Source organism: Peromyscus eremicus, chromosome 12 (genome assembly GCF_949786415.1).
Source record: "Peromyscus eremicus chromosome 12, PerEre_H2_v1, whole genome shotgun sequence".
NCBI classification, from domain to species: domain Eukaryota; kingdom Metazoa; phylum Chordata; class Mammalia; order Rodentia; family Cricetidae; genus Peromyscus; species Peromyscus eremicus.
In genome coordinates, this window is record NC_081428.1 from 77258650 (window position 1) to 77284785 (window position 26136).

The window sequence follows — 26136 nt, forward strand, 5'->3', positions numbered from 1 at the left end:
GTGTAAAAGTACAGAGTCACAAGGTAGTCACAAGGTAATGCCTGCCAGACTATGGAATGTCCTCTCTCTGGTTTCCAGGGTAACTGACCATAAAAATGCCCCCACCTGAGGACAGCCAATGAGAAATGGTGGCGGGCAACCACTCCCTTAGAAGTAAGATTAAGCCATGATGTCTAGAAAGCCCCTAGAAACGAGCCAATCAGAATTGTACCCGTACTAGCACCCCTAAATGATGTAACCTTGTGATTTTTCCCTTTAAAAACTGAGCTTGCAGACAGGCGGACACTTACTCCAGCCTCCACTGCATTGGATGTATTGGACGAAGTCCCTGCCTAGGCTTGTATTGGATATCCAGAATTAAACCATGCTTTTGCATTCCGGCATGCTCGTCTTTGGTGGTCTCTCTGGGGGTCACGATCTGGGCACAACAATGTCAGCTTGTTAAAGACAATTCTTTTCTGTGTTGTGATATCTGAAGTGATGATTTAAAGTTTTTCTTCTCCTTTCACATGAAAGCTTTTAAAAATTACATACTAAAGTTTACAAAATCAGTTAAACTAACTCTCTTAATTAAGATTTCTATCACTGTGAAGAGACACCATGATCTTGACAGTTCTGATCCAATGACACACCTCTCCTAGAAACTTGATTTCATTTACCAAGGCTGGTCACCCTGCCTTGGTCCATGCATGGCCATGGTTCCTTTAGTGTCAGAGGCTGACAAAATGATTTGGGGATAAGAATTAGAAGTCCATATGTCACACAGATTGACACTAGTGGATTAAGGGGAAGCACTGGCTGACTAATGCCCAGATGGTCAGATATCAGGGAATGAATGTTATGTAAGAAACCTACAGTCATCTAAAGTAGCGTGGACACAAACCCTAGAGACCCTACTACCTGTTGGACCAGGTAAGCCAGATCATTACTGCATTGAAGTTATGCATAAGGTATTTATTTTCCTGATGACCAGATTTAACAGACCAGCCCCTCAAAGACTCTGATATCAATATTTTACCCATGATAGTAGCTTTGTGAAGGAGAATGCCTTTTGAGGGTACTTCATGATGAACTGAATTCCATCACTGAGTTGAAATCTCTGGCAAAGTGAAGCACAGCACAAAAGGCAGAACTCATAGTGCTGACCACACCTTCCAACTAACAGCAGGGACAGAGGTCAATATATGAGTAAACTCTAAATAGCCTTCACCACTATCCATATACATGAAGCCTTATAAAAAATAAAAGTGCCTAATCAACTCAGGAGTAAGAGTCTCAAAATAAGGCAAAGAAATCCTTCAAACCTTAGATGCTGCCTGGGTCCATAAAGAGATCATGCATTGTTGGGAAAATCAAAGAGATGTTACATTTACCTGTGCAATGACTAGCAATTCTAGTTTGACATAAATAAAAAATAGGTTGAAGAATGTTGGTCATAAAGAAGTTTTAAAAGTTTCAACAAAGATGTGCATTGTTGAAAAATAATGAAGGCAAAGATGGGTCCAGAAAAATGTCCAAACTAAGTTTCCTTTTGATGAAAAATCAAAGGCTGTGGGAGTCCAAGAAGGAAATCTGAAACTAGGTTTTTAGGACAGGCCCTTCTGTCCTAAAGGCTGTCCAGGCTCACTTGCACCTCCTCTCCAGGCCCCCTGATAAGACCTCCTTAGGCCCAAAGATACAAATCAACATCAACAATCAAACATTCCTAACTCCAAATACAGACTCCCAATGTCAGAAAATCAGATATAAAAGCAAAAAGGACAATTCTAATGCTGTTTTTAACATTTTATTGAAATCTTCTTTGACCCCATTACTGAATCTAACATAAAATGTCAATAAAGTCTGAGTCTGGTGTATTCTGCTCAAATTACTTAAATCCCTGAAAACATGACTTCTGAAGTTGGGTGAAGTGAACCCAGGACAAGGGAGTAATGGAGGCAAATCTTCCATGTCTTATCCTTGAGTATGGATCATGAATAAGAAACTTCTCAAGAGGAATGGAGAGCACAGATACCAGAATGTAATGCTGGGAACCCTTCAATGAGGAACCCCAGAGTGAAGGAAAAGAGCTTCAAAACTAGCGGGAATGAGAAGACTGTGCCTAAGTTCTTGTGAAACCTAACAGGCTCTCCAGCTCCTGCATTAGTCCAGTGTGTTTGAGTGACCAGCATCAGAGCCTCTTTCAAGGTTATTGGCCTCTGTCATCAGGTTCACCTTTCAGGTCTTTTCCCTCTAGATGCTTCTGTGTAACTTGAAGGGCAAGTTTTCCTTAGCTATGTGTATTAGAAAATGGCTGAAATAGCCTAACCATTGCTGAAGAGCATTTCTCAGCTAGTTGGAGGGTGTGTTTGTATGTGGTTTTCAGCAGAACAATAACAAATGTTTTAAACCTTTTAATAATATCTTTTTAAGTCTATCATTAGAGAAATTCCTATGCATGCAAATGACTATGACTAGTCCTTCATATATTCCAGCTACTTATTCTTAAACTATTACACACACTTAGAAAACATTATCTAAAGGTATCTCACATTGAATAAAGCTAGAATGTACTTTCAAAGAATTTTAACAATCATTATTCATACTCTCCTGGAACACTGAGGAGTACAAAAATATGCTTTCTTCAGTTGGCAAGTGGCTGGTAGCTGTCCACCCTCTGTAGAAGTGTATCTGAGTATCCAGGTGAATAGTATCTGAAAAATAAATTTGCTATTAGATAGGGAAATTTTTCAAAAGTGGACTCAAAAGATTCTACATAAGAACTTAGTAAAATAATATGTGAAATCTCATATATATTCTTAATAATTACATTCTTCTAATAATATTTTATGCATATGGTTAGAGACTATGAAGAATACCAGCTCACAACACTGTACTTGAGAAAGAATAAAACACATAAGAAATATATATAATGAAAACTGAGATGTTTTCTAAGCAAAATCTTCAATCCATGGGCAAAATTTCATTTCAGACACTGTTTTTATCAAATGAGTAATGTTACTTTTTTCTTTTGACCATATGTGTATGTGTGTTTTATCTGTATATATGTATGTATGCATACCACTTTTGTGTCTCATACCCTCAGTGGCCTGAAGATGGTGTCAAATTTCCTGGCACTGGAGTGACAAATGGTTGTGAGCCACCATGTCGGTGTTGAGAATTGAACCTGGATCCTCTTGAAGAGCAATCAGTACTCTCAACTGGTGAGCCATCTCTCCAGCTCCATAATTTTACTTTAAAGGGACAATAGCTAACAGATTTTTTTCATGTTAGACTATATAATTTATCATTACTAATCAACTTCTGTATTCCAGTTGCCTTATATATTTTAATTATATCTCATCATAATTCACAATGAATAACTATTTAACAAATTACTTATAAAAATTATTATAAAATGAATTAGAATATTGGTTGCCTTCATTGGTTCTTGGGTATACATATATATCCATACATATATACCCATACATAGATGCATACACACATATATATACATAGTAATGTGAATGTATATTTTTAAATTGAACATTTCATAAAAGATTAGTATAAAATGTTAAAAATACATTGTAGGATCATTTGATATATCATGGAAATAAACATAAAACCATATCAAATAATATTTGGCAGGTATTATAGTATATAATAAATGGAGTTTTAAAAATCTGAAAAATATAATTTAAAATTTTCTAAACATTCTTTCAAAAAAATTAAATTTTCAAAATTGTGGTGATATTTTGTTTGTGCTCTGACAAATAAAGCTTGCCTGGAGATCAGAGTACACAGCTCGCCACTAGTTAACCATAGAGGCCAGGCAGTGGTGGCACAGACCTTTGATCCCAGCACTGGGGAGGCCCACTCCTTCCAGCACTATGGAGGTGGAGACAGGAAGTGATATGGCTGGGCAGAGAGAGGAATAAAAAGCAGGAGGAGGCAGGAGCTCACCCCTTTTCAGGTGATTCTGAAGATTTGGTAGAGGTAAAAAAAAATCTTTCTAGTGGCTGACTGCTCTGCTTCTCTGATCTTTCAGGTTTTACTCTGATATGTGACTCTGGGTTTTTATTATTATGACCAATTAGAATTCATGCCACATCTGGCATCCAACTTTTGGGGCATGAATTCACAAAAAATGCCCCCACCCCGAAAAAGCCGCATGCCTGTAGCTTTGCAGCTACTGGCACAGGATGAAGTTGCATGCAGCCAGAGTTACTATCCCACTGGCTAAGTTTTTGTTGCAGCCTCTCTGCAACAAACCACACAGGTGCATGGGCTCAATATACTGCCAGAGTTAGCCCCTCACCACCGGCCAGGTCTGCTTTTAGTCAGTTTCTGCTACATGTGTTTCTTCTCCATGATCCTGTGTGAATTTTTCAGATAGCAGGTTCCCTCTCTCAGTGGGTTGTGGGATTTCTGTGGACTCCCTCTTCAAGCTGCTGCCACACTAGGTAGCTGTCTTGGCACCCGCTCAGGCTTCTACTGTTCTACACAGCAGCAGTCAGCCTCACACTTCACCATCAACTGAATTGTTATTGTTGGCAGATTTGGTGAGGCAATTGGGAATTCCTAAAGAAAGGAATTAGTTTAAAAAGAGAGTTCCCCCCCCCGTGTTAAAAATGGGAAACACTGTCAAAATGGAGGGAGTTAGGTCTCTGTATGATAATACGCTGGATGGTCTGAAAATGGAACAATTAAATGAGAGGATAATTAATTTAGATGGGATTTATGTAATGTCAATTATAAACATTGTTGGTTTTATCATTTTTGTTTCATTACTAAAAAGTTGGTTAATGTGAGTGCTAAGATACAAGTTTAAGAAAAAAACATATTAAAACAGATCATAAAGATATTCAGACCCAGACAGAGAAATTTAAAGGAGAGCCAGTCTTAGCATTGCATTATAAAATTAGAGAGGAACAGCCTAAGGTTTTCAAACAACCAACTTTAATTTATCCAGTAACCTTACAGGAATTGCTAAATGATAGATATCCCCAAGGCTGTATAAGAACTGAATGGACACCTATGGAAATGTTACATTGAAGGAGATTCAAGGAAATGATAGTCTCATATAGCATGCATTCACCTTTTGTGAAACAGATGTTAAACTCATGGTCAACTTGTAATTGAATTATCCCTCAAAATGGAGAGACTTGGTTACAGCAGTCTTGGAGCCTGGTCCTCAGTTACAGTGGAGGACCTGGTCAAAAGATGAGGCTAAGACTACTGACCAATGACATAGGACCAGGGATATGGAAATCTCCCAAGATCAATGTTTTGGAGAATATTATGCTAATATACAAAGGCAATCTCTATATAATGACCATACCCTGTCTCTGGCTCATTTACTAAAGTTATACAGAGCCCAAAAGAAACCTTCACTTGACTTCAGCAGTAAATAGATTGATACCAAATTCAGAAGCTAGACAGATAATAATTGAATCTCTGGTTTTTGAAAATGCTAATGCACAATGCATAAGGGTAATTAGGCTGTTAAAGGCAAGATCAGAACCTTTGGAAGAATGGACCCAAGATATAGTCAATATTAAATCTTATAAGCATGACGATGCTTGGATAGTAGAGGTCATTTCCAGAGGTTTGAAGATAAACTGAAATGTCAGGGGTTTCAATTGTGGCAAACAAGGTGACCTAAAAAGGGATTGTAAACAGGGCGTTCCTAGAAACAATGTTTTTTTCTAAGAATAATTCCAACAGAATGCCCCTCCCCCTTCTGGAGTATGCAGAAGGTGTGGCAAAGGCTGACATTGGACCAATAAATGTTTATCAAGAAGGGACAGTCAAGGAAACCCTTTGCCATTGGGAAATGCCTTGGGGGGCTTTTTGCAGGCCCCCATATCAAATTTGGTTCAGTCATTTCCTGTGACCAGGGGGGAAGCTCCTTCCCAAAGCAATGAAAGAACCTAATGCTTATAGTAAAAAATCATACTGCTCTGGATGATAGAAAGTTTTAGAAGATAAAACAAAATTTCAGGAAAAAACCATAAATCAAAATTGATAAAGATAGATTTGAACAAGGGAGACCTCTTGATTAGAAGAGGTGATAGTTCATCAAACAGCACGGCCATTCAACCTAAACCAACCTGTAAAACTAACAAATGCTTTTCATTTGATCAGATATAACTTCCCAAAAAGAAACCTCCCCAAGTTTAGGGTTGGGGCAGGGTTTTGTTTTTGTCTTTTCAGGAGAATGAAGGCATCCAGCTAAGGAATCTGAAGACCACTGAACAAATGAGCCATGTGAAGAAAAGGACAAATCATCCAAAAAATGTCCCAAGAAAACAAGTAAATTGGCCTATTAGTATATCACACCTTCAACAGGATAAAATTTTATAATCTTCCCAAATGTTTGTTTATACTGTTCTCTACAGGCATATAATTCAATGGTCTTTTTGTAGTCCCAGGTCAATTAAAAATTAAAGTTGGCTTTGGAGTTGGAGTGTGGCTTTCTCCTTGTCTAAACCCAAGCATGCTTGTTAAAGTAAAATCCAAAATCTCTGTCTCATGTCAGAATAGCCACCTGATATGGGACAGAAGAAAAACAAAATTTTAAGGACTATTTTATTGCCACTAACCTCATAATCCTTTGTATTTGACTCTTCAAAACTTTCTTATAAGGTATGAATATTATCTCAAAATTTATAAGATCAATATACATATATATGTATATATTTTTTAAACTTTCTGTCATGATATTGATGGTCATTAGAACCCTAACTAATTCTAGAAAAAGGCTTCATCTAACTTCCTGCATATGATTTCACATTTGAGTCTCTATCAGGTAACTAGGAATTAAGTTTTGTACTCTGGATGTACATAACAAATATTGATCCTTTAACCTCTTTGAGATCTGCTGCATATGATACTTAAAATGTTTAAGAAGCCCAGTAGCCAGCCATCAGGCAAGGCTCTTATAGGCAAGCCTTTCCACCACCACCCCACATCAGATCCTGTAATCTACAAGTCCCACTCCGCCCCCCAATATCAGCTATCCCCCATGACCTCAGTGGCTCCCTGAGACACAGACACCTCCAGCATCAATTGTACCAAGAGGTGAGTGACTACTCTCCCAGCTGTACAGCTCAGTTTCTAGGCCTTAGGCCAAACCCTGTGTCCCCGAACCCCATCCCTTACAGCCCAACTGGCCAGCCAGAAGGGAACACTCCTACAAGCAGGCCTTCCAACCACCCCACCCCCCATGGACCCTGTAATCTACAAGTCACAATCAGCCTCCCAAACCATCTCATCCCCCACAACCTCAGCAATAAAAAATAAATAAAAACTGAAGGAATTATGGAACTGGAAATTTCAATGGACTTAAGAAGCAAGCTGGTGTAGCTATTCTAATGTCTAACAAAATAGACTTCAAACTAAAATTAATCAAAAGAGATTGTGAAGGACATTTCATATTGATCAAAAGAAAAATTCATCAAGATGAAGTCTCAATTCTGAATATTTATGCCCCAAATACAATGGAACCCACACATGTAAAAGAAACATTACTAAAACTTAAATTGTACATCAAACCCCACACACTAATAGTGGGAGACTTGAACATCCCACTCTCACCAATGGATTTGTCTGTGAGAAAGAAACTTAACAGAGATATAAGGGAACTACAAAATGTTATGACTCAAATGGACGTAACAGAAATAGATAGAACATTGCACCCAAACACAAAAGAATATAACTTCTTCTCAGCATCTCATGGAACCTTCTCTAAAACTGACCACATACTCGGTCACAAAACAAATTGAACAGAAAGGCTACAAACTCACGGAAACTGAATAATGCTCAGTTGAGTCACCACTGGGTTAAGGAAGAAATAAAGAAATTAAAGACTTCCTAAAATTCAATGAAAATGAATGTACAACATATTCAAACTTATGGGACACTACCAAAGCAGTACTAAGAGGAAAGTTCATAACACTAAATGCCTACATAAAGAAGTTGGAGATATCTCATACTAGCAACTTAACAGCACACCTGAAAGCTCTAGAACAAAAAAAAAAAAAAAAAAAAAAAAGGAACCTCACCCAGGAGGAATAGACAACAGGAAATAATCAACTTGAGGGCTGAAATCAATAAAATAGAAACAAAGAGAATGATATAAAGAATCAATGAATCTTTGATAAAAAGCAACCAGATAGACAAACCCTTATCCAAACTAACAAAAAGGCAGAAAGAGAATATCCAAATTAGCTAAATAAGAAACAAAAAGGATGATATAACAACAGACAATGTCTAATGACATGTTTGCTCCTGGCAGCACCAATCTACTCCAAAGAAGATGATGGGCATCAAAGAAACTGCCCTTCAGAATATTCTACTTCATAGAAAAGTCTGTCAGATATACTAGGCCTGTAGGCCAAAGATGGATGCCCAACATTACAGAGGAACTTTGGGTGACTGTCCAGGTAGCCATCTGTTTCTGTCATTTCTCACATTTTTTGGATGTCACTTGCTTGCACTTCCTGCTTACTCAGGTAATATTATTTCCTTCCTTCAGGTCTCTGATGAAATTGAAGATTTTATAGTTGTAGTCATAGTTTTCATTGTTACCAGATTCAGAAAAGAGGTGTAGAGTGTATAGGTTGAGAGACAATAAAAGATAGTTTGGGGTTGGTAAAGCAAATTAGGATAGATGTTGAACTAGGTATAACACTTGGGACTCACCAAGATAGGATAGCTAATGGAATATTTTTTCTGAATTTGTCCAATGTTTATGGACTAGATATTGTTGATGTATTATTGCCTGTATATATAGTTATTGTACTTATTGTACATAGTTTTTTATTATACTAGTTAAAACTTTTTTATTTTAGACAAAAAGAGGGATGGTGATATTTCATTTGTGCTCTAACAAATAACGCTTGCCTGGATCAGAATACAGAGCTAGCCACCAGTTAAACACAGAGGCCAGGCAGTGGTGGCACACACCTTTGATCCCAGAACTTGAGATCTCATGCCTTTGATGCCAGTACTTCGGAGGCACACACCTTTAATCCCAGTACTAAGGAAGTAGAGACAGGAAGTGATATGGCTGGGCAGAAAGAGGAATATAAGGCAGGAGGAGTCAGGAGCTCCCTTTAGTCTGAGAATTTGTTAGAGGTAAGAAGTCTCTCTGGTAGCTGGCTCCTTTACTTCTCTGATCTTTCAGCATTTATCCCAATATCTGACTCTAGCTTTTATTATTAAGATCAATTAGAATTTGTGCCACACAAAAATTTGTTGCTAGATAAAATCTAATGTAAGAGACTTGGCTTCTTTTAGCTAACTTTATCTATGCCTACTTAAAAATTCATGAATTAGCCAGGTGATGGTGGTGAATGCCTTTAATCCCAGCACTCAGAAAGCAGAGCCAGGAAGATCTCTGTGAGTTCAAGGCCAGTCTGGTCTACAGAGTGAGATCCAGGACAGGCACCAAAACTACACAGAGAAACCCATCTCAAAAAAAAATTTTAAAAATCATGAATTATATTATATCAATTTCCTCCATAATTTGTTAAATTAAAATGTGAAAAATCAACAGCTATATTTTTTTTCTATAATGTCCTTATACCCAGTCAGGATTAAAAAGAACATACACACGTATCTAAAGCTCTCTTAGAGAATATTTCCTGCTGGGCAGTGATGGTGCATGCCTTTAATTCCAGCACTCCAGATGGGAGGCAGAGGGAGGTGGATCTCTGAGTTTGAAGACAGCCTGGTCTATAGAGCAAGTTACAGGACAGCCAAGGCTGTTATGTGAAGAAAAAAAAAGAGAGAATGTTTCCTACAAAGCCTACTTTGAAAATTGGCTTCAGTAGTGAGTTTCTTTTTTAATTATTATTTTATTTTATAATTAATTTAATTTTACATATCAGCCACAGATTCTCCTGTCCTCCTCTTCACACCTCCCAGCCTTTTCCCCAATCCACCCCCCCTTCCCACCTCTTCCAAGGCAAGGTCTCTCCTGGGGATTCAGCTCAGCCTGGTAGATTCAGTTGAGGCAGGTCCAGTCCCCTCCTCCCTACACCAAGGCTGAGAAAAATGTCTCAGCATAGGCCCTAGGTTCCAAGAAGCCAGCTCATGCACTAAGGACAGGTTCCAGTCCCACTGCCTGGGAGCCTCCTAGATAGTTCAAGCTAATCAACTGTCTCACTTATCCAGAGGGCCTGATCCAGTTCCATGGGGGCTCCTCAGCTATTGGTTCATAGTTTATGTGTTTCCACTAGTTTGGCTATTTGTTCCTGTGCTTTTTCCAATCATGGTCTCAATATTTTTTGCTCATATAATCCTCTCTCTCTCTCTCTCTCTCTCTCTCTCTCTCTCTCCCCCCCCCCCCGACTGGACTCCTGGAGCTCCACCTGGGGCTTAGCCGTGGATCTCTGCATCTGCTTCCATCAGTCACTGGATAAGAGTTCTATCATGACAGTTAGGGTGTTCAGCCATCTGATCACCAGAGTAGGTCACCTCGGGCTTTCTCTTGACCATTGCAAGTACTCTATTGTGAAGGTATCTTTGTGGATTTCTGGGGACCTCTCTAGCACTCTGCTTCTTCCTATTCCCATGGGGTCTTCATTTATCATGGTCTCTCTTTCCTTGTTCTCCCACCCTGCTCCTGATCCAGCTGGTACCTCCTGCTCCCCTAAGCTCTCTTCCCCCCAACCCTTGCCCTCCATTACCCCCCCCCCTTATGTCCAGTCTGCTCATGTAGATCTCATTCATTTCTCTGTCATTGGACAATCCCTGTGTCTTTTTTGGGGTCCTGTTTTACAGGTAGCCTCCCTGGTGATGTGAGCTGCAGCCCTTGTTCCACATCTAGTATCCTCCTATGAGTGAGTACATACCATGTTTGACTTTCTGAGTCTGGGTTACCTCACTCAGGATGACTTTTTCTAGATCCATCCATTTACCTGCAAACCTCATGATGTCATTGTTTTTCTCTGCTGAGTAGTACCCCATTGTGTATATGTACCACATTTTCTTTATCCATTCTTCAGTTGAAGGGCATATAGGTTGTTTCCAGGTTCTGGCTATTACAAATAATGCTGAGCTTTCACTCTTTGCAGATGACATAATAGTATACATAAGTGACCCCAAAAATTCAACCAAGGAACTCATACAGCTTATAAACACCTTCAGCAATGTAGCAGGATACAAGATTAACTCAAAAAAAAATCAGTAGCCCTCCTATATAAAAATGACAAACAGGCTGAGAAGGAAATCAGAGATACATCACCCTTTACAATAGCCACAAATGATATAAAATACCTTGGAGTAACTCTAACTAAGCAAGCAAAGGACCTGTATGACAAGAACCTTAAGTCCCTAAAAAAAGAAATTGAAGAAGATGTCAGAAAATGGAAAGATCGCCCATGCTCATGGATAGGTAGGATCAACAGAGTAAAAATGGCAATCTTACCAAAAGCAATCTACAGATTCAATGCAATCCCCATCAAAATACTAACACAATTCTTCACGGACTTGGATAAAACAATACTCAACTTCATATGGAAAAACAAAATACCCAGGATAGCCAAAAGAATCCCGTACAATAAAACAACCTCTGGAGGCATCATGATCCCTGACTTCAAGCTCTACTATAGAGCTACAGTAATAAAAACAGCTTGGTACTGGCATAAAAACTGACATGTGGACCAATGGAACCAAACTGAAGACACTGACATTAATCTGCACACCTATGAACATATAATTTTTGACAAAGAAGCCAAAACTTTACAATGGAAAAAAGAAAGCATCTTCAACAAATGATGCTGGCATAACTGGATGTCAACATGTAGAAGACTGCAAATAGAACCATATCTGTCACCGTGCACAAAACTTAAGTCCACGTGAATCAAAGACCTCAACATAAATCCAGTTACACTGAACCTGATAGAAGAAAAAGTAGGAAGTAGTCTTGAACACATTGGCACCAGAGATCACTTCCTAAATATAACTCCAGTAGCACAGACACTGAGAGAAACAATTAATAAATGGGACCTCTTGAAATTGAGAAGCTTTTGTAGAGCCAAGGACACGGTCAACAAGACAAAACGACAGCCTACAGAATGGAAAAAGATCTTCACCAACCCCACATCTGACAGAGGGCTGATATCCAAAATATATAAAGAACTCAAGAAATTAGACATCAAAATACCTAACAGTCCAATTAAGAAATGGGCTATAGAGCTAAACAGAGAATTCTCAACAGAAGAAGTTCAAATGGCTGAAAGACATTTAAGGAATTTCTCAACATCCTTAATTATCAGGGAAATGCAAATCAAAACGACTCTGAGATACCATCTTACACCTGTCAGAATGGCTAAGATCAAAAACACTGAAGACAGCTTATGTTGGAGAGGATGTGGAGCAAGGGGAACACTCCTCCACTGTTGGTGGGAATGCAAACTTGTACAATCACTTTGGAAATCAATATGGCGATTCCTTAGAATCAATCTCCCTCAAGACCCAGCTATATCACTCTTGGGCATATACCCAAGGAATGCTCAATCATACCACAAGGACACATGCTCAACTATGTTCATAGCAGTGGGTTTCTTCAAGCAGTCTTGCACTTAAGGATTCACAATTATTTCTCTTTTAGTCTGAGTTTGTACAAATTTTAAATCTTGCCTCAATCTCCTATGTCCCCTATAAATGCTTCTGATGTAAACAGATACTTTTTATATAACAGCAAAAAGACAAAAGCCCTCAAACTCAAGGTAACAATTATGCATATCAAGTCACCAAGGAAACTGCTCTTGGGAGCCCAAACTCTAGACTGTGCTGGAACTATCTGCTGTCCCTGAGCCCCACTCTGCCTTGATCATGAGGTTCCTGAGTATGGTCCAAAAGAGATCAAATTATATTCTGACTTGGGGGCTCAGGAGAGCCACATACATTGTGGATCTTGCCTGGTAGAAAAATCTGCATGCCAAAAATACTGTACCAAAACTGGCTAATTGCATGCTGCTCCATGTACTTATCACCTAAGAAGATCTCAGAACTCATCTTCTCTCATTTCTGGCTACCTGAACATTGAGGAAAAAACTTCAGAGCATTTCATACCACTGCCTGACCTGTGCCCAGGTAAGTGCAAAGAAGGACATGCTTCCTTCAGGTCAACAGAGTCAAGGTGCTGTACCCAGTGAATTTTGGGAATTGGACTTCACTGAAGTCAAGTCAAGACTGCATGGCTACAGTAGATATACAATTGCCCACTGGTCTTTGTTGATACCATCAAGAGCTGGGTAGAGGCCTTTCCATCCTCAGCAGAAATGGCCCAAGTGGTAGCTAAGAAATTAATAATGGAAATTATTGCCAGGTTTGGCCTCTCCATATCTCTGGGGTCTGACAATGGCCCAGCCTTCATAGCCAAGTTATCTCAATTGTTCTCTAAGGCTCTTAACATAAACTGAAAACTTCATAGTCAGAACTCAGGAAAATAGAGAGGATAAACAGAACTTTAAAGGAGACTTTAACTGAATATACTCTTGAAACTGGTGGTAACTGGATTGACCTCTTCCCTTATGACCTTCTTATTCCTAATTATTATGTAGATACTTAAGATCTGGACATAAGCAGAAATACTAGTATTTTCTTTATGATATATTTACAAAAATAAGAAGCATTGAATCCCTATATTTATTTATCTTTCACCACTTATATACCAATGGACAAAATTAAGTATTGTCATGCTGACAAATGTGTCTAATTGATTTGTTAGTGACTAACTACCCATCAAAGAGACATTTATATAGAAATCTTCAATAGCAACGACTTCTTGCTAGCCTTGTACTGCCTTTATTGAGGTTTATAATAATTCTAAATTCTTTAAGATATTATGAATTTACTGCCCTGACCTCTTAACCCTTTTGATCACTCTGTCACCTACTTACTTACATTTGTAGCTAATGGATATATTTACTGTGTGGTGTGTAATTTAGTGATTAAACTGAGAAAAAGAGCCTACTTTTGCTTTGGTTGGGGCTGTTAAAGAAAGTAGAAGTATCTGGTAAATTGCTGCCATTGAAACCACTGTAGCTTCTAAATTCACTGTTATTCAACAAATCCTGATATGGTTAGTTATCCAATCCCAAGAGGTCAGTCCTAAAAATGTGCAAGCACTAAATGTACTCAGTAGGCTCTGTGTGTGTGTGTGTGTGTGTGTGTGTGTGTGTGTGTGATTAAGATGAGATCATGAATTTGAGAGGGAGTGGAAGAAGCAGGGGAGGAATTGGAGAAGGTAAAAAATGATATAAAAACAGTACTCACATATAAAATTCTTTTTTTTTTTTTTTTTTTTTTTTGGTTTTTCGAGACAGGGTTTCTCTGTGTAGCTTTGCGCCTTTCCTGGAACTCACTTGGTAGCCCAGGCTGGCCTCGAACTCACAGAGATCCGCCTGGCTCTGCCTCCCGAGTGCTGGGATTAAAGGCGTGCGTCACCACCGCCTGGCTAAAATTCTTAAAATGGTAAAGTTTAGTTTATTAAAAAAAGATTTTTGAAAAAATTAGTCTGCTGAAAATTAGTTTGACAAAGCACTAAATTAAATTCTAATGTCGCAGTTTTTTATTTCTCCTTGTACTCAATAAAAAATATGCCTAAGAGGGGTAAAACCCAGACACTCAGGAAAGTACCTTACCATTGGTTGATTCTTATAGGTCATTCCATTTGAGGTACCTTTAGCATACATTTATTTTTTTCATTTTTCTTTAATTTTGATTTTATTTTTCAGAAAATTGAATTGAAAGTTATTTTAAATTTCCATAACATGGTATCCATCTTAAAAGACATACATTCCATATATAAAGATTAATTTTAGTGATATTTCCACAGTTCCTTCACTTACTGTTTCCACGTATGTTTTATGTCAGTCATACATACACAGGAGACACTGGCTCAGAGCAGACACGTGGTCCTCTGGCTTTTACAGTCTTTCTGCCCCCACTTCTCTGATGCTCCCTGAGTCTTACGTGGAGGGGTTGCATTGTGGATCATCTAATATTTGCATTTTATACATAGCAGTTATGCATGTTATAACATTAGCTTCTTTGATACTTTTCAAGTGATTTATTTTTTAGTCCAGGAGTTCTTATAAACATCTTAAATGTGTATAAACTTGGAGCTGGAGAGGTGGCTCAATGGTTAAGATCACTTGGTGCTTTTTCAGAGGACCTGGGTTCATTTTGCACATTGTGGCTCACAACTCCAGTGCTAAGCAATCTCACTCCCTCTTCTGGCCTCTGTGGGCATGAGGCACACTGGTGGTATATTTACACTCATACACATAAAATCAGAACATAAACTTGTAACTTTAGAGTTTATTATCTGAATAAAAATAAATTTTAATTTTAAAGTTTTGTGCTTTTAAAGTCAAGGTTACTACATGTTTAAAAAAGAAAAACAGTAATTATTAAATAGTAAGACATAGATAACAGCTATAATTTATATATAACATGTAAGTTTTTAAATCTGGAATTTGTTTTTTTCTAATAATTTCTAGAAGATACAAACACGTGGTCAAGACTCAGTTGTTCAAGTTACTCTATTTTTTCTTGGCATTTTTTCTTTTATTTAAGAGTCAATTAATGTATAATTTTCTTTTTGGCTTATAAGATCTAAGGCTTAGGCTTACTGCTCTGCAAATGAAATTCATTTTTTAAATATTTATCTAGGTTACAGGTGGAGCTCAGAAGTGGTCTTGCCTGGCAAGCATGAGGCCTGGGGTTCAGTTCCCTGAATCTCAAGAAAGTATAGATGGTATCAGTCTTGCAATCACTCCTTGTTCAGGAGCATGATGACTCACAGCTGTAATCTCAACACTTGGGAGGCTGAAATAGAAGGGGTTCAAGTCAACCCTGGCCTATTTAGTGAGACCCTGTCTCAAACAATAAAAAATGGCCTTTTATTCTGAGTTATTGCATGTTACAAACATTATTTATAAAATTTTTTCATGTTTAGTTAGTAACTTTCTTTTTGTTACTCAACATACCTTTTCTAATTATTATATTTCCATTAACATAGATATAAACTTAATAAATGTAATGTGCAGGGAACTATGAAAGTCATAATCTATAGACCCATATAGCAGATATTCACAATTTCAAAGCAATTTAATTTGAACTCTTCATTTGGGTGTTTAGTAAAGTATGTATTAAAACAGTATAGATATGCTATAAATGACATTCCAGATTGATTGGATGTGTCAATAAGAACATAATCTAATTATTTAATTTGCATGAGGTAAAAGAGCCTTGTGTAGAATTTCAAAGTCCACATATTTACACACTCGGTATAAAGACTGCGTTTGAAAACTGAAAACATTGTAATATTTCCCAGTCCATCTCCTCACCGTACTATTTCCTCTGGGTAGCAGTTGTTAATGCTGTTGATGTATTCCTGCAAGAGAGAGCCGGGCTCCGCTTTTATCTCTTGGACCTTTTTAAGTCCTCCGCTAGTTACAAAAAGCCGCCGAGCTTTGCTGTCATGCGGCAGCACCTTGAAGGGAAAATACACAAAACATCATCTCTTCCTTTCCAAGCTAGAGTTCTACTACTAAAAATAACTTAGTAAAGAATGTATCCTCAATGTATCCATAACAGGGTAATCCAAATCTGCAAGTAATTAGAAATAAAATACACTCCTTTGAAAAGTCTATCAGCTTTGTATGCTGTAGAAATGGAATAAGGCAATGAACATGAGCAAAGTCAATGTTATCTACTCATATGTGAAGCTTACACTCTGAACTCTCTCCACCTCTACCGAAAAGAAGGCAGGCTCCGGACAAGGCCGAAAGGGTCCCTCCCACCCATCTCCTAATGCTTATCCAGGATCCTCACCAGCCAGTCTTCAACTGAAACTGTTTCAGTAACTGAGCACAGGGGCTGCGGCACTGCTTGACTTTGCCTGTGCTCTTCCTTCTCTCCAGAGTGGCTTCCCACCGCACAGAATCCTCCCCATTTGCCTGGTAACTTTAAGAAAATACTGGTTGGGTGTAGTTGCCCACATGTAGCCTCAGCACACAGACCAGAGGAGCACAGGATGATGGGAATAGAGGCCAATCAAGGCTCAACAGTGACTCAAAAACCCAAGGTCTAGGAGATAGAGGTCCGTGGCAGAGCAGTCCCTCGGTTTGATCCCCAGCCTGGTCGGGGGGGGGGGGGTGATAAAAGGCACAGGGAAGAGCCTTTAAGGAGCTATACCATCTGCTGGCAGCAAACGTTCTCAAAGATACATTTATAAGAGATTTAATCCTGTAAAGAGAGTATCTTCAGTTCACTTGACTTTCATGGTCTAACTTCCACATATTCTACTGATTTTTCTCTTTTCTATTTAATTTTTCCATATAATATATTTTGATCATGTTTCCTCTCCCTTCCTCCTGAGAGATCCTCCCCACCTCCCTACCCGTCCAACTTTATGTTGTTCTCTCTCTCCTCCCCCCCTTACACACACACACACACACACACACACACACACACACACGCACACACACACACACCGACTTTTATATAAACCTTCAACATAGAAGGTTGGTGTTCATTTTTATGGCCAGTTCAGTAAGACCAGCATATCTTTCTCATTGGCCTAAAGATTAAACTATAAGGGGCATACTGTTCCAGAGCTGTTGTCTGTGGGTGACCCACTCATTCCTTACTGCTCATTCTCAGATGGCTAAATTAGCCAGTCAGTTTTTATTTAGCACCCAAAAGACATGAAAATTAAAAAAAAATGGATCAGCTTTCTCCATGTAAAAACGTAGTGTTTCATCTGTATTATGTGGTTAGTTGGATTGTCATATAACCAAGAGGAAAAGAACGTCTCATTGTTTTCTTGTAAAGGTGAAGGCGACACAGATTGTATACTGAACCTTACTCAAGTGGTTCCTTCTCTGGGAAGCCTTGTTTCCAGTAACAATGATGCTTAATGGTCAGCTAAGCCAAGACTGGAAGCTGTTGGTAAGCTGACTTTCAGACGAACACCATGAAGGAGGCCTACCTAACGATATCGTCCACTTTAAAATGACAAGCTGCACACAGTGGCACACACTGGCAATCTCAGCACTTAGGAGGCTGCGGCAGAAGGACCGTGAATGAGCTCCAGTCCAGCTGGGGCTACACAGTGAGACCTTGTCTTGGTTCATTATTTGCAGAAATATAGTGTGCAAACAGAAGAGTCTCATTTGTATGGTTCTATAAGACTATTCATATGAGTATGTCCTCTCCTGTTAATTAATCTAAAATGGCGATTGCCTTAACCATTTGAATGATTTGTTTCTTTTTTATTTTTACTTTTTAATGTTTTGTTTGTTTGAGACAGGGTCTCAACTATGTAACCCTGGCTGCCCTAGAACTTGTTATGTAGACCAGGCTGGGCCTAAACTCACAGAGATCCTCCTGCCTCTGCCTCCCAAGTGCTGGGATTAAAGGTGTGTGCTGCCATGATAAATCTGAATATTTTATTTCTTTTAAAACAATATTTGGATTTTTTATTTTTGTTTTTAGTTATTAATATGTGTCTTGAACTAAAACAATTTCTTAGTATACACCCTCTCATTTAATATTTACAATAAAAAAAATCACTTACTATTCCCACCTTATACCGAAGCAAACTAAGGCTTTGGAGGGTCCAACTTTGCCAAAGAGTTGGAATATAGCTGGGGGTACAGTTCAGTGGGAGAGCATATGTCTACATATGTAAAACTTTAGGTACCATGGCAAGTACAAAACAATAACTTCTAATCACACACAGAGCCACTGTGGCTGGTGATTGACATGGGCTCTTTTTCTGTGTCGGATGTGTAGAGCACAGTCTCAGCAGTTCTCAGGAGCCAAACACCATATCTGACCAACTATGTCCGTCATGTGGTCCTTCTTTATCAGCTGGCGTCCAGCTTAACGTTTCTATCTTCCTGTCATTAACTTACACTGAACATGCAATCATCCAAGAAATATGACAGTCACATTAAATTTTTCATAAATTTTTAATATGCAGGGCTAAAGAGGCAGCCCAGGAGTTAAGAACCCCGGTTCATGAAGAAGACCTGGGTTCGATTCCCGGAGCCCACATGATGTTCACTCCAGGTCCATATAAGCTGTACCCTCTTCTGAACTCAGGCAGTAGGCAAGTACATGGTGCACAGACATACATGTGAGCAAACACTCACATACAGAAAATAAATTTAAATAGAAACATTTTACAACAAGTGAGTATGACCAAATGACTGACCGAATCTGTAGTAAAGTGCATAGAGTTTCTGAAAAGTATTCAGGGGCTCAAATTCTTCTTTTTCTTTCTTTTTTTTTTTTTATAAAAGTCTTTGCTGTGCTCCTAGGTGTCTGATATTTAAAGACACTGGTAAAGATGAAAAGATACTTTACCAATGCAGAATAGCAGTGGGGGGAGGTTGCCTCATATCATCACCATCATCATCATTATTACTGTGTGTGAATATGTACAGGCCATGGCACACATGGAGGTCAGAGAACAATTTTTTCAAGTTCTATCCTTCTACCATGGGTTCAGGGATCCAATTCAGGCTATCAGGCTTGTATGCCAAGTACTTCGGCTTACTGAGCCAACTTGCTAGCCCATCATGATGTTTTATGTGCTGATATACTAGGTACTTCCTGAGTATAATTATAAACAACAGTGTGGAGAAGGAGGAAGCGTCATAGTTCTCTGTGAGTTTTAACCTATGTGTCTGTGTAAATACACAGTGGTGGAAGCTGAGGATTAGACAGTGAAGCCCACACTCCATCTTACAGAAGCACAAGTCAGCAGACGGCCGCCGTTCTCCCCCTTCCTCGCAGGTGCATTTCTTACCTTACTGAACTGCCCAACAACGTGTTTCAGGATGTTGGGAGGCGCATCGTACAGGAACGGCTCGAGGGCTGGGAGGTAGGTGCATTTTTGAAGGATATTCTTTATGGCTTTTTTACTCTATTGAAATACAAAGTAAAATGCATATAAAATCTTAACAATTCATAGCCTATACTCCTGTTGAAAATGAAACCAGTTTACTGATCTAACCTACAGTTGTTACATTTTTTAAAATAGTTGTTTAAAAAAACTATTTTGACTGGTTTTATGATAGAATATCTTGAGAGTTATCTTCATGCTGAACCTTAAAACATAAAGTGAAATTGTTAAGTTCTTAAAATATCTATGAGGAAATTAAAATTATAAAGTATAACATTATATGCTATAATTTATCATACATTACATAATTATATAGACAATGCACTATAGTGTATAAAGTTTGTAGATATGAAACAGGTAACTAAAATATACTATTTTTTCAAATCAATAAATATGATCATTATACATTATACATATACACATATACATTATAGTGTATATCTATTACGCAGTATCATTTCAGATGTATATGCATTCAGAAGTATCTATTGTGAGCATTTACAGAGATGCAGTCATGTCACAGGTAGACATTTCCTCCTCCTCAAGTAGAAGCGAAACACAATTTATTGACCTCCCAGCACCAGGGACTGCATCCCCCACCGCAAAAGAACAGGTACTGCGTGTGCTCATGCTACCTTCTCTTCAGCATGGTTCCTTCTTTCAAAGTGGACCGTGTGGTGCTGCCCCCTGACGAGCACGTGACTGAAGAGCCTGCTGTGACTGTAGCATGCCAGGCTAGTTCTGAGGCTTCTGGCTTGGTCTCTGTTTCTCTTCCATTCTGGAAGGCTTCAGCTTCTCAGCTGTCATCGCTGTTCCCCTGAGAACTGCACATCTTGTGCTGCTATGCAGCTGGGTGCTCTGCTGCTCACACGTCCTTTCTCTGAGGCCTTCTAATTTTTTTACTGGATGTTTGGTAAATGCCCTTGAAATGAAGGACCATTTCACACTGCAACTTTTGTAAGTGGATTCTGAAAAACTTTCATCATATGTGTGGTAACTGTAAACGATCTCTTGAATTTTAGACATCTCTTTAGACACCCAAACTAAGCAGGCTTATATAGCCTTTTATCTTTTGACACATTTTGGCCTCAAATATTATTTCATATATTAAATAAGATGTAAGAAATTCAATCCAATCTTTCCCCCACAAGTTTTGTAACCTTAAAATAAATTCTCATTTTTCAACAATATTACTATATTATTGTAGTGGTTTGGATGAGAAATGTTCCCCAAAGGCTCCAGCATTTGAATATATGTTTTCTATAAATAATAATAATAGTGGTGTTATTTGGAGAGGCTTAGAAGGTGTGGCCCTTGCTAGAGCAATGTGGCTCAGAGCTTGTGGAAGTGATCAAGCAATGACTAGTGAAGCCCACACCCAAGACTGCCTGGATGGCCAGGACCTGGAAGCTGGATGGTTCTACCTTAGGTAGAACATGACTGTCAAAAAAGTTAATGAAATGATTCCTAATGCTATTCTGTTATACTCATAGATCTGTGCCTAGCCCAGTTGTCACCAGAGAGGCTTCCTCCAGCAGCTGATATGAGCAGATGAAGAGATCCATAGTCAAACATTCCACAGAGTTCAGGGAAACCCACAGAAAGGGAGAAGAAGGATTGTAGGAGCCAGAGAGGTTGAGGACCCTAGGAGAACAGGACCCAGAGAATCAACTAATCAACAGGGCTCATAGGGGCTCACAGACACTGAAGCAGCCATCACATGGGTCTGCGCTAAGTCCTTTGCGTATAGGTTGTTTAGCTTGGGGTGTTTCTGGGACTCCTAACAGTGGGAGAAGGGATGTTTCTGACTCTTTTGCCTGGTCATGGGACACTTTTCCTCATACTTGGTTGCCCCATCCAGCCTTGATATGTGCCTAGTTTTATTGCATCTTGTAATACTATGGTTGGTTGATAACACTGGGAGGTCTGCTCTTTTCTGAAGGGAAATGGAGGCAGTGGATCTGGGGGAGAGGGGATGTGGAGGGAGAACGTGAAGGAGGGGAGGGAGGGGAGACTGCAGTCAGGATGTGTTGTATGAGAGAAGAATAAATAAAAAGAAAACAGAAAGAAGGTGTGGCCTTACTGTGGGAAGCACAGTACAGGTGGTAGGCAAGGTGGGATTTTTATAGATTCACCCACTCCCAGTTCTCTTTCTCCCTTTCATGCCTCCCTGCCATGATGGACTCTCATCCCTCTGGAACTGTAAGCAAAAATATACTTTCCTTCTACAAGTTGACTTGTTCATAGTGTTTTATCATAGTAACAGAAAAATTACTGATCCAACTATGCCTTTATGAACCATCTTAAGGAATGGTGATCTTAGCTGCCCAATAATTTTAAGTTACTGTCGTCAGTGACAAAGCCAAACAGCCGTGATGCCACAGATCACCCCAGATGTACCACACAGGCAGACCTACTCTCTAGTGATCCCAGGCTGATGGATTACTTCAGATTATTACTTCATAAAAGGGTCTAGTTGCCCCAGAAATTATTCAACTTTACTATCCTTTATCTGAGAGAAACATGATCATTTGGATACATTCTTCTAGATAAAAAAATTTCATGGTAAACAATCAGCTCTATTATCAAACAGGGAAAAAGTAGGTAATAAAGTAACATCTATTTCTTCTTTGTGTATATGAGTGTCAGTGTGTGTGTGTGTGTAAGCTTGTGTGTGTGAATGTGTGTGAGAGTATGTGTGAATGTATGAGTATGGGTGAAGGTGTGTATGTAAATGTATGTGAGAGTGTATATATGAATATGTGTGAATGTGTGAGTGTGTGTGAAGGTATGTGTATGTGTGGTACAGGTATTGGGGGCCATAAGTTGATGTTCCATTGTCTTACTCTGCTGTTTTTCCCTCTTTTTTAAACAATCTCAGATACATATGTGCAAGGTTTGCACACTGGCTACTCTTACCTCTCACCTCTCTATCACCCCATCCATCCTTCACACTTCCCACAAATCTCTTTCAGTTCATGTCTAATCATTTTGTTTTGTGATCAATTAACATTAACCAGGGCTGTCTGTGTGACCATGAGTTTGGAGTTATCCCTTGGAGCCTCGAGGCTCAACAGAGGGTATACAAGAGAGTGAGTCCTTTCCTCTCAGGATCTTTCAATAACCAATAGTTCAGAGGTAAAGATTAGGGAGCCTTGAGCCTCTCTTGCTTTCTAGACTGATTGTTTATAAGTCATGTCTTGTATAGATCCAGTACAGGTAGCTACAGTTGTTGTGAGTCAATGATTACAATAGTTTTGTGAGTCTAGGGAATTTGAGAAAGAGTCTCTCAGTCACCAGTTGGCTAGACTGGCTGGCCAGCAGGACTGGATCTTCCTGTCTCTGGCTTCCAGCACTAGGAGTGTGACTGTCCAATGTGCAGCTTCCACACAGGTGCTGGGGACCTGAACTTCATGCTTGTACAGCAAGAGCTATAACCCTGAGGTATCTCTCCAGCCCACATATAGCTATTTCTGAGGTCAAGATGTTTAATAATTTTTGCTAATTTATATATCATAAATCTACTCATAATAAGTGCGCAATTCAATGACTGTTAGTATTTAGAAACTAGTGCAACCATATCCAAAATCTAATTTTAGGACACTTTTATCATCCCCAAAAGAACCTCCTGCTTATTTGCAGTCCCTACTCTCACTTGCCTCTCTTTATCTCTAGGCATCTACTAATCTACTTTCTGTCTCTATAAAAATGTCTTTTCTGGGTAATTCATATAAATTAAAACATACTATAGGTGTGAATTTTCACCAGGAATCCTTTACCAAGCTCTATATGACATTCTTTTGCACTGTACATTAGAATTCCAACTATGTGTTTATCACATTTTGTTCTTCCAGTTGACGAAAGAACTACTATTTCCATTTTTGCTACTATGAATACTACTGCTATCAATATATATATATATATATATATATATATATATATATATATATATATATATATATAAAGTTTTGGTGTAGAAAAATATTTTAATTTGTCCAGTGTGGTAGTTTGAGTGTAATTGGTCCTGATAAGTTCATAGAGATTGGCACTATTAGGAGGTGTGGCTTCGTTGGAGTGGGTATGGCCTTATTAGAGGAAGTGTGTCACTGTAGGGGTGAGCTTTGAAGTTTCCTATGCTCAAGATACCACCCAGTGTCTCAGACCATTTCCTGTTGCCTTCAAGATTTAGGACTCTCAGCTACTTCTCCAGCACCATGTCTGCCTGCATGCCACCATGCTCCCCATGATGATAATGTGCAAAACCTCTGAAACTGTAACCAAGCCACCCCAATAAAATGTTTTCCTTTATAAGAGTTGCTGTGATCATGGTATCTCTTCACAGCAACAGGGAACCTAACTGAGACATCTGTGTAGATTCTTGGAGTGGGGTTATTGGGTGACTTCTCCAGTGACCAATTACACTGAATGTCATTGCATATACGAATTAGATATCTGCCTATCCTTGGTGAAACGACCCATCATGTTTTGACCTATTGTTTGACTTAGTAGACTGTTAAGATCCCTTTCATATTTTGAATACAAACCCTTTCTTGAATATATAACCTGTAGATATGTGCCTTTCAGGAGAGCCTGGAGCAGTGTACTCCAAGTTCTGAAATAACTGACTGCCAACATAAACTACTCTGCCCAGCAAAACTATCTGCCATGGTTGAAGGAGAAAGACATTTTTCTGTGATCCAAACAGTCTAAAAGAATTCTTGTCCAGCAATCAACTCTAAACAGAATACTAGAAGCAACATTTCAGATGGAAGAGACAGAAGCACAGCCAGGGGGCTGCAGAAGGAAAATGGGAGACAGTTCCTGACATGAAAAGTACAACTAAAACAAAGCAACAAATATCAACAAAGTGACTGCCATCAAAGCATGCTTTTCATGCTAATGGCCACAATTGTGCAATCAAAACACACAAGTTGGCTGAATGGATTAAAAGGAAAATCCATTTATCTGTTGAAAGACATTTAGGTTGATTCTATTTCCAGACTATTGTGAACAGGGATGAGCAAGTATCTGTGAGATGTCAAATGTGATACATATACATAATGGAATACTATCGTATTCCAGGAAAGTACAAGCAGTCCATGGCAGCAGAGGAGGAGAGTTGAGAGAGGAATAGCAGGGTAAAGGTGATATGAAAGGGAAAATGGATAAACAGGGATGGGAGTCTTCAAATGGGGAAAAGGGAGGGAGGTCAGTAAGAGGAGGAGGGACCAGGGACCAATAAAACCAAGGTTGTTTGATAAAGCCACAAAGAATCATAATAATTTATATTTACCTAAAATTATACACAAGGTATGTACACACACACACACACACACACACACACACACACACACACATCTTAAAGGAAGTTAAGCCAGCTGGGCAGACAATGCTTTCCACAAGAACCATAGACTAAAAAAAACCCTAGCACCAAACACAAGAACCTTCCTTCCAAATGGTTGGTCAGGGTAGTGTAAGTGACTCCAAAACAATATAGATTATTGATGTAGGCCTTGATTGCCTCACAGGAGTTGAGAGTGAGCCCCAGCTGAAGACACTTAGAACATAGGACCCTGGTGGTTCATAAGACCTGAACAGAAATTCTGAAAAGAAGAAATAAAATAGCTAAGGAATATTTTTTTGAAACCTGCTCATTATTCTTTTATAATTTAGGGAAATGCAAATCAAAGCAACACTTAGATTTCATCTTACTCCAGTCGGAATGGCAAAGATAAAAACAATAACAACAACAACAAATCCCAGAATGGACATGGTGAAAAGAGAACCTTCATTCACTATAGGTAAGATTGAAAACTTGGTGCAGCCACTCTGGTAATCAGTGTGGAGAACTCTCAAAAAGCTAAAAATAAATCTACCATATGACCCAACTAAACTATTTCTTGGCATATGCCCAAAGGGTTCACTATTCTACTTCACAGATACTTGCTCAGTCATATTCCTTGCCTCTATATTCACAACAACTAGGAAATGGAAACAATCTAAATATTCTTCAACTGACAAATGAGTAATGAAAATGTGGTACACATACAAAATGAAATGCTATTCAGATGTAAAGAAAAATTAAAACAGGTAAATGGATGGAACTAAAAAATAGTATTTTTATTAATATAATTATTGAGTAAAGTACCTAAACCTAGAAAGATGAACACTGAATGTTCTTTCATCTGTGGCTCCTCCCTCCAAATCTTTAGAGGTCT

At 38.8% G+C, this 26136-nt stretch overlaps 1 protein-coding gene across 4 annotated transcripts in view; it reads right to left on the reverse strand.

Annotated features, from left to right (window-relative positions):
- Positions 1-1770: 1770 nt before the first annotated feature.
- The window catches only part of LOC131922917 (sperm-associated antigen 6), a 142348-nt gene continuing 117982 nt past the window's right edge, over positions 1771-26136 (reverse strand). For 2 of the 4 annotated variants that reach the window (XM_059277757.1, XM_059277759.1), the window contains exons 9-11: positions 19823-19939; positions 16350-16495; positions 1771-2693 (exon numbers count right to left, since the gene is read on the reverse strand). In XM_059277757.1, coding sequence (XP_059133740.1) covers positions 2624-2693; positions 16350-16495; positions 19823-19939 — 333 coding nt within the window. In that variant the 3' untranslated portion in view covers positions 1771-2623. Of the gene's footprint in view, positions 2694-15611; positions 15829-16349; positions 16496-19822; positions 19940-26136 lie in introns of those variants that run through there. The other 2 variants (XM_059277756.1, XM_059277758.1) reach the window with 2 other exon arrangements.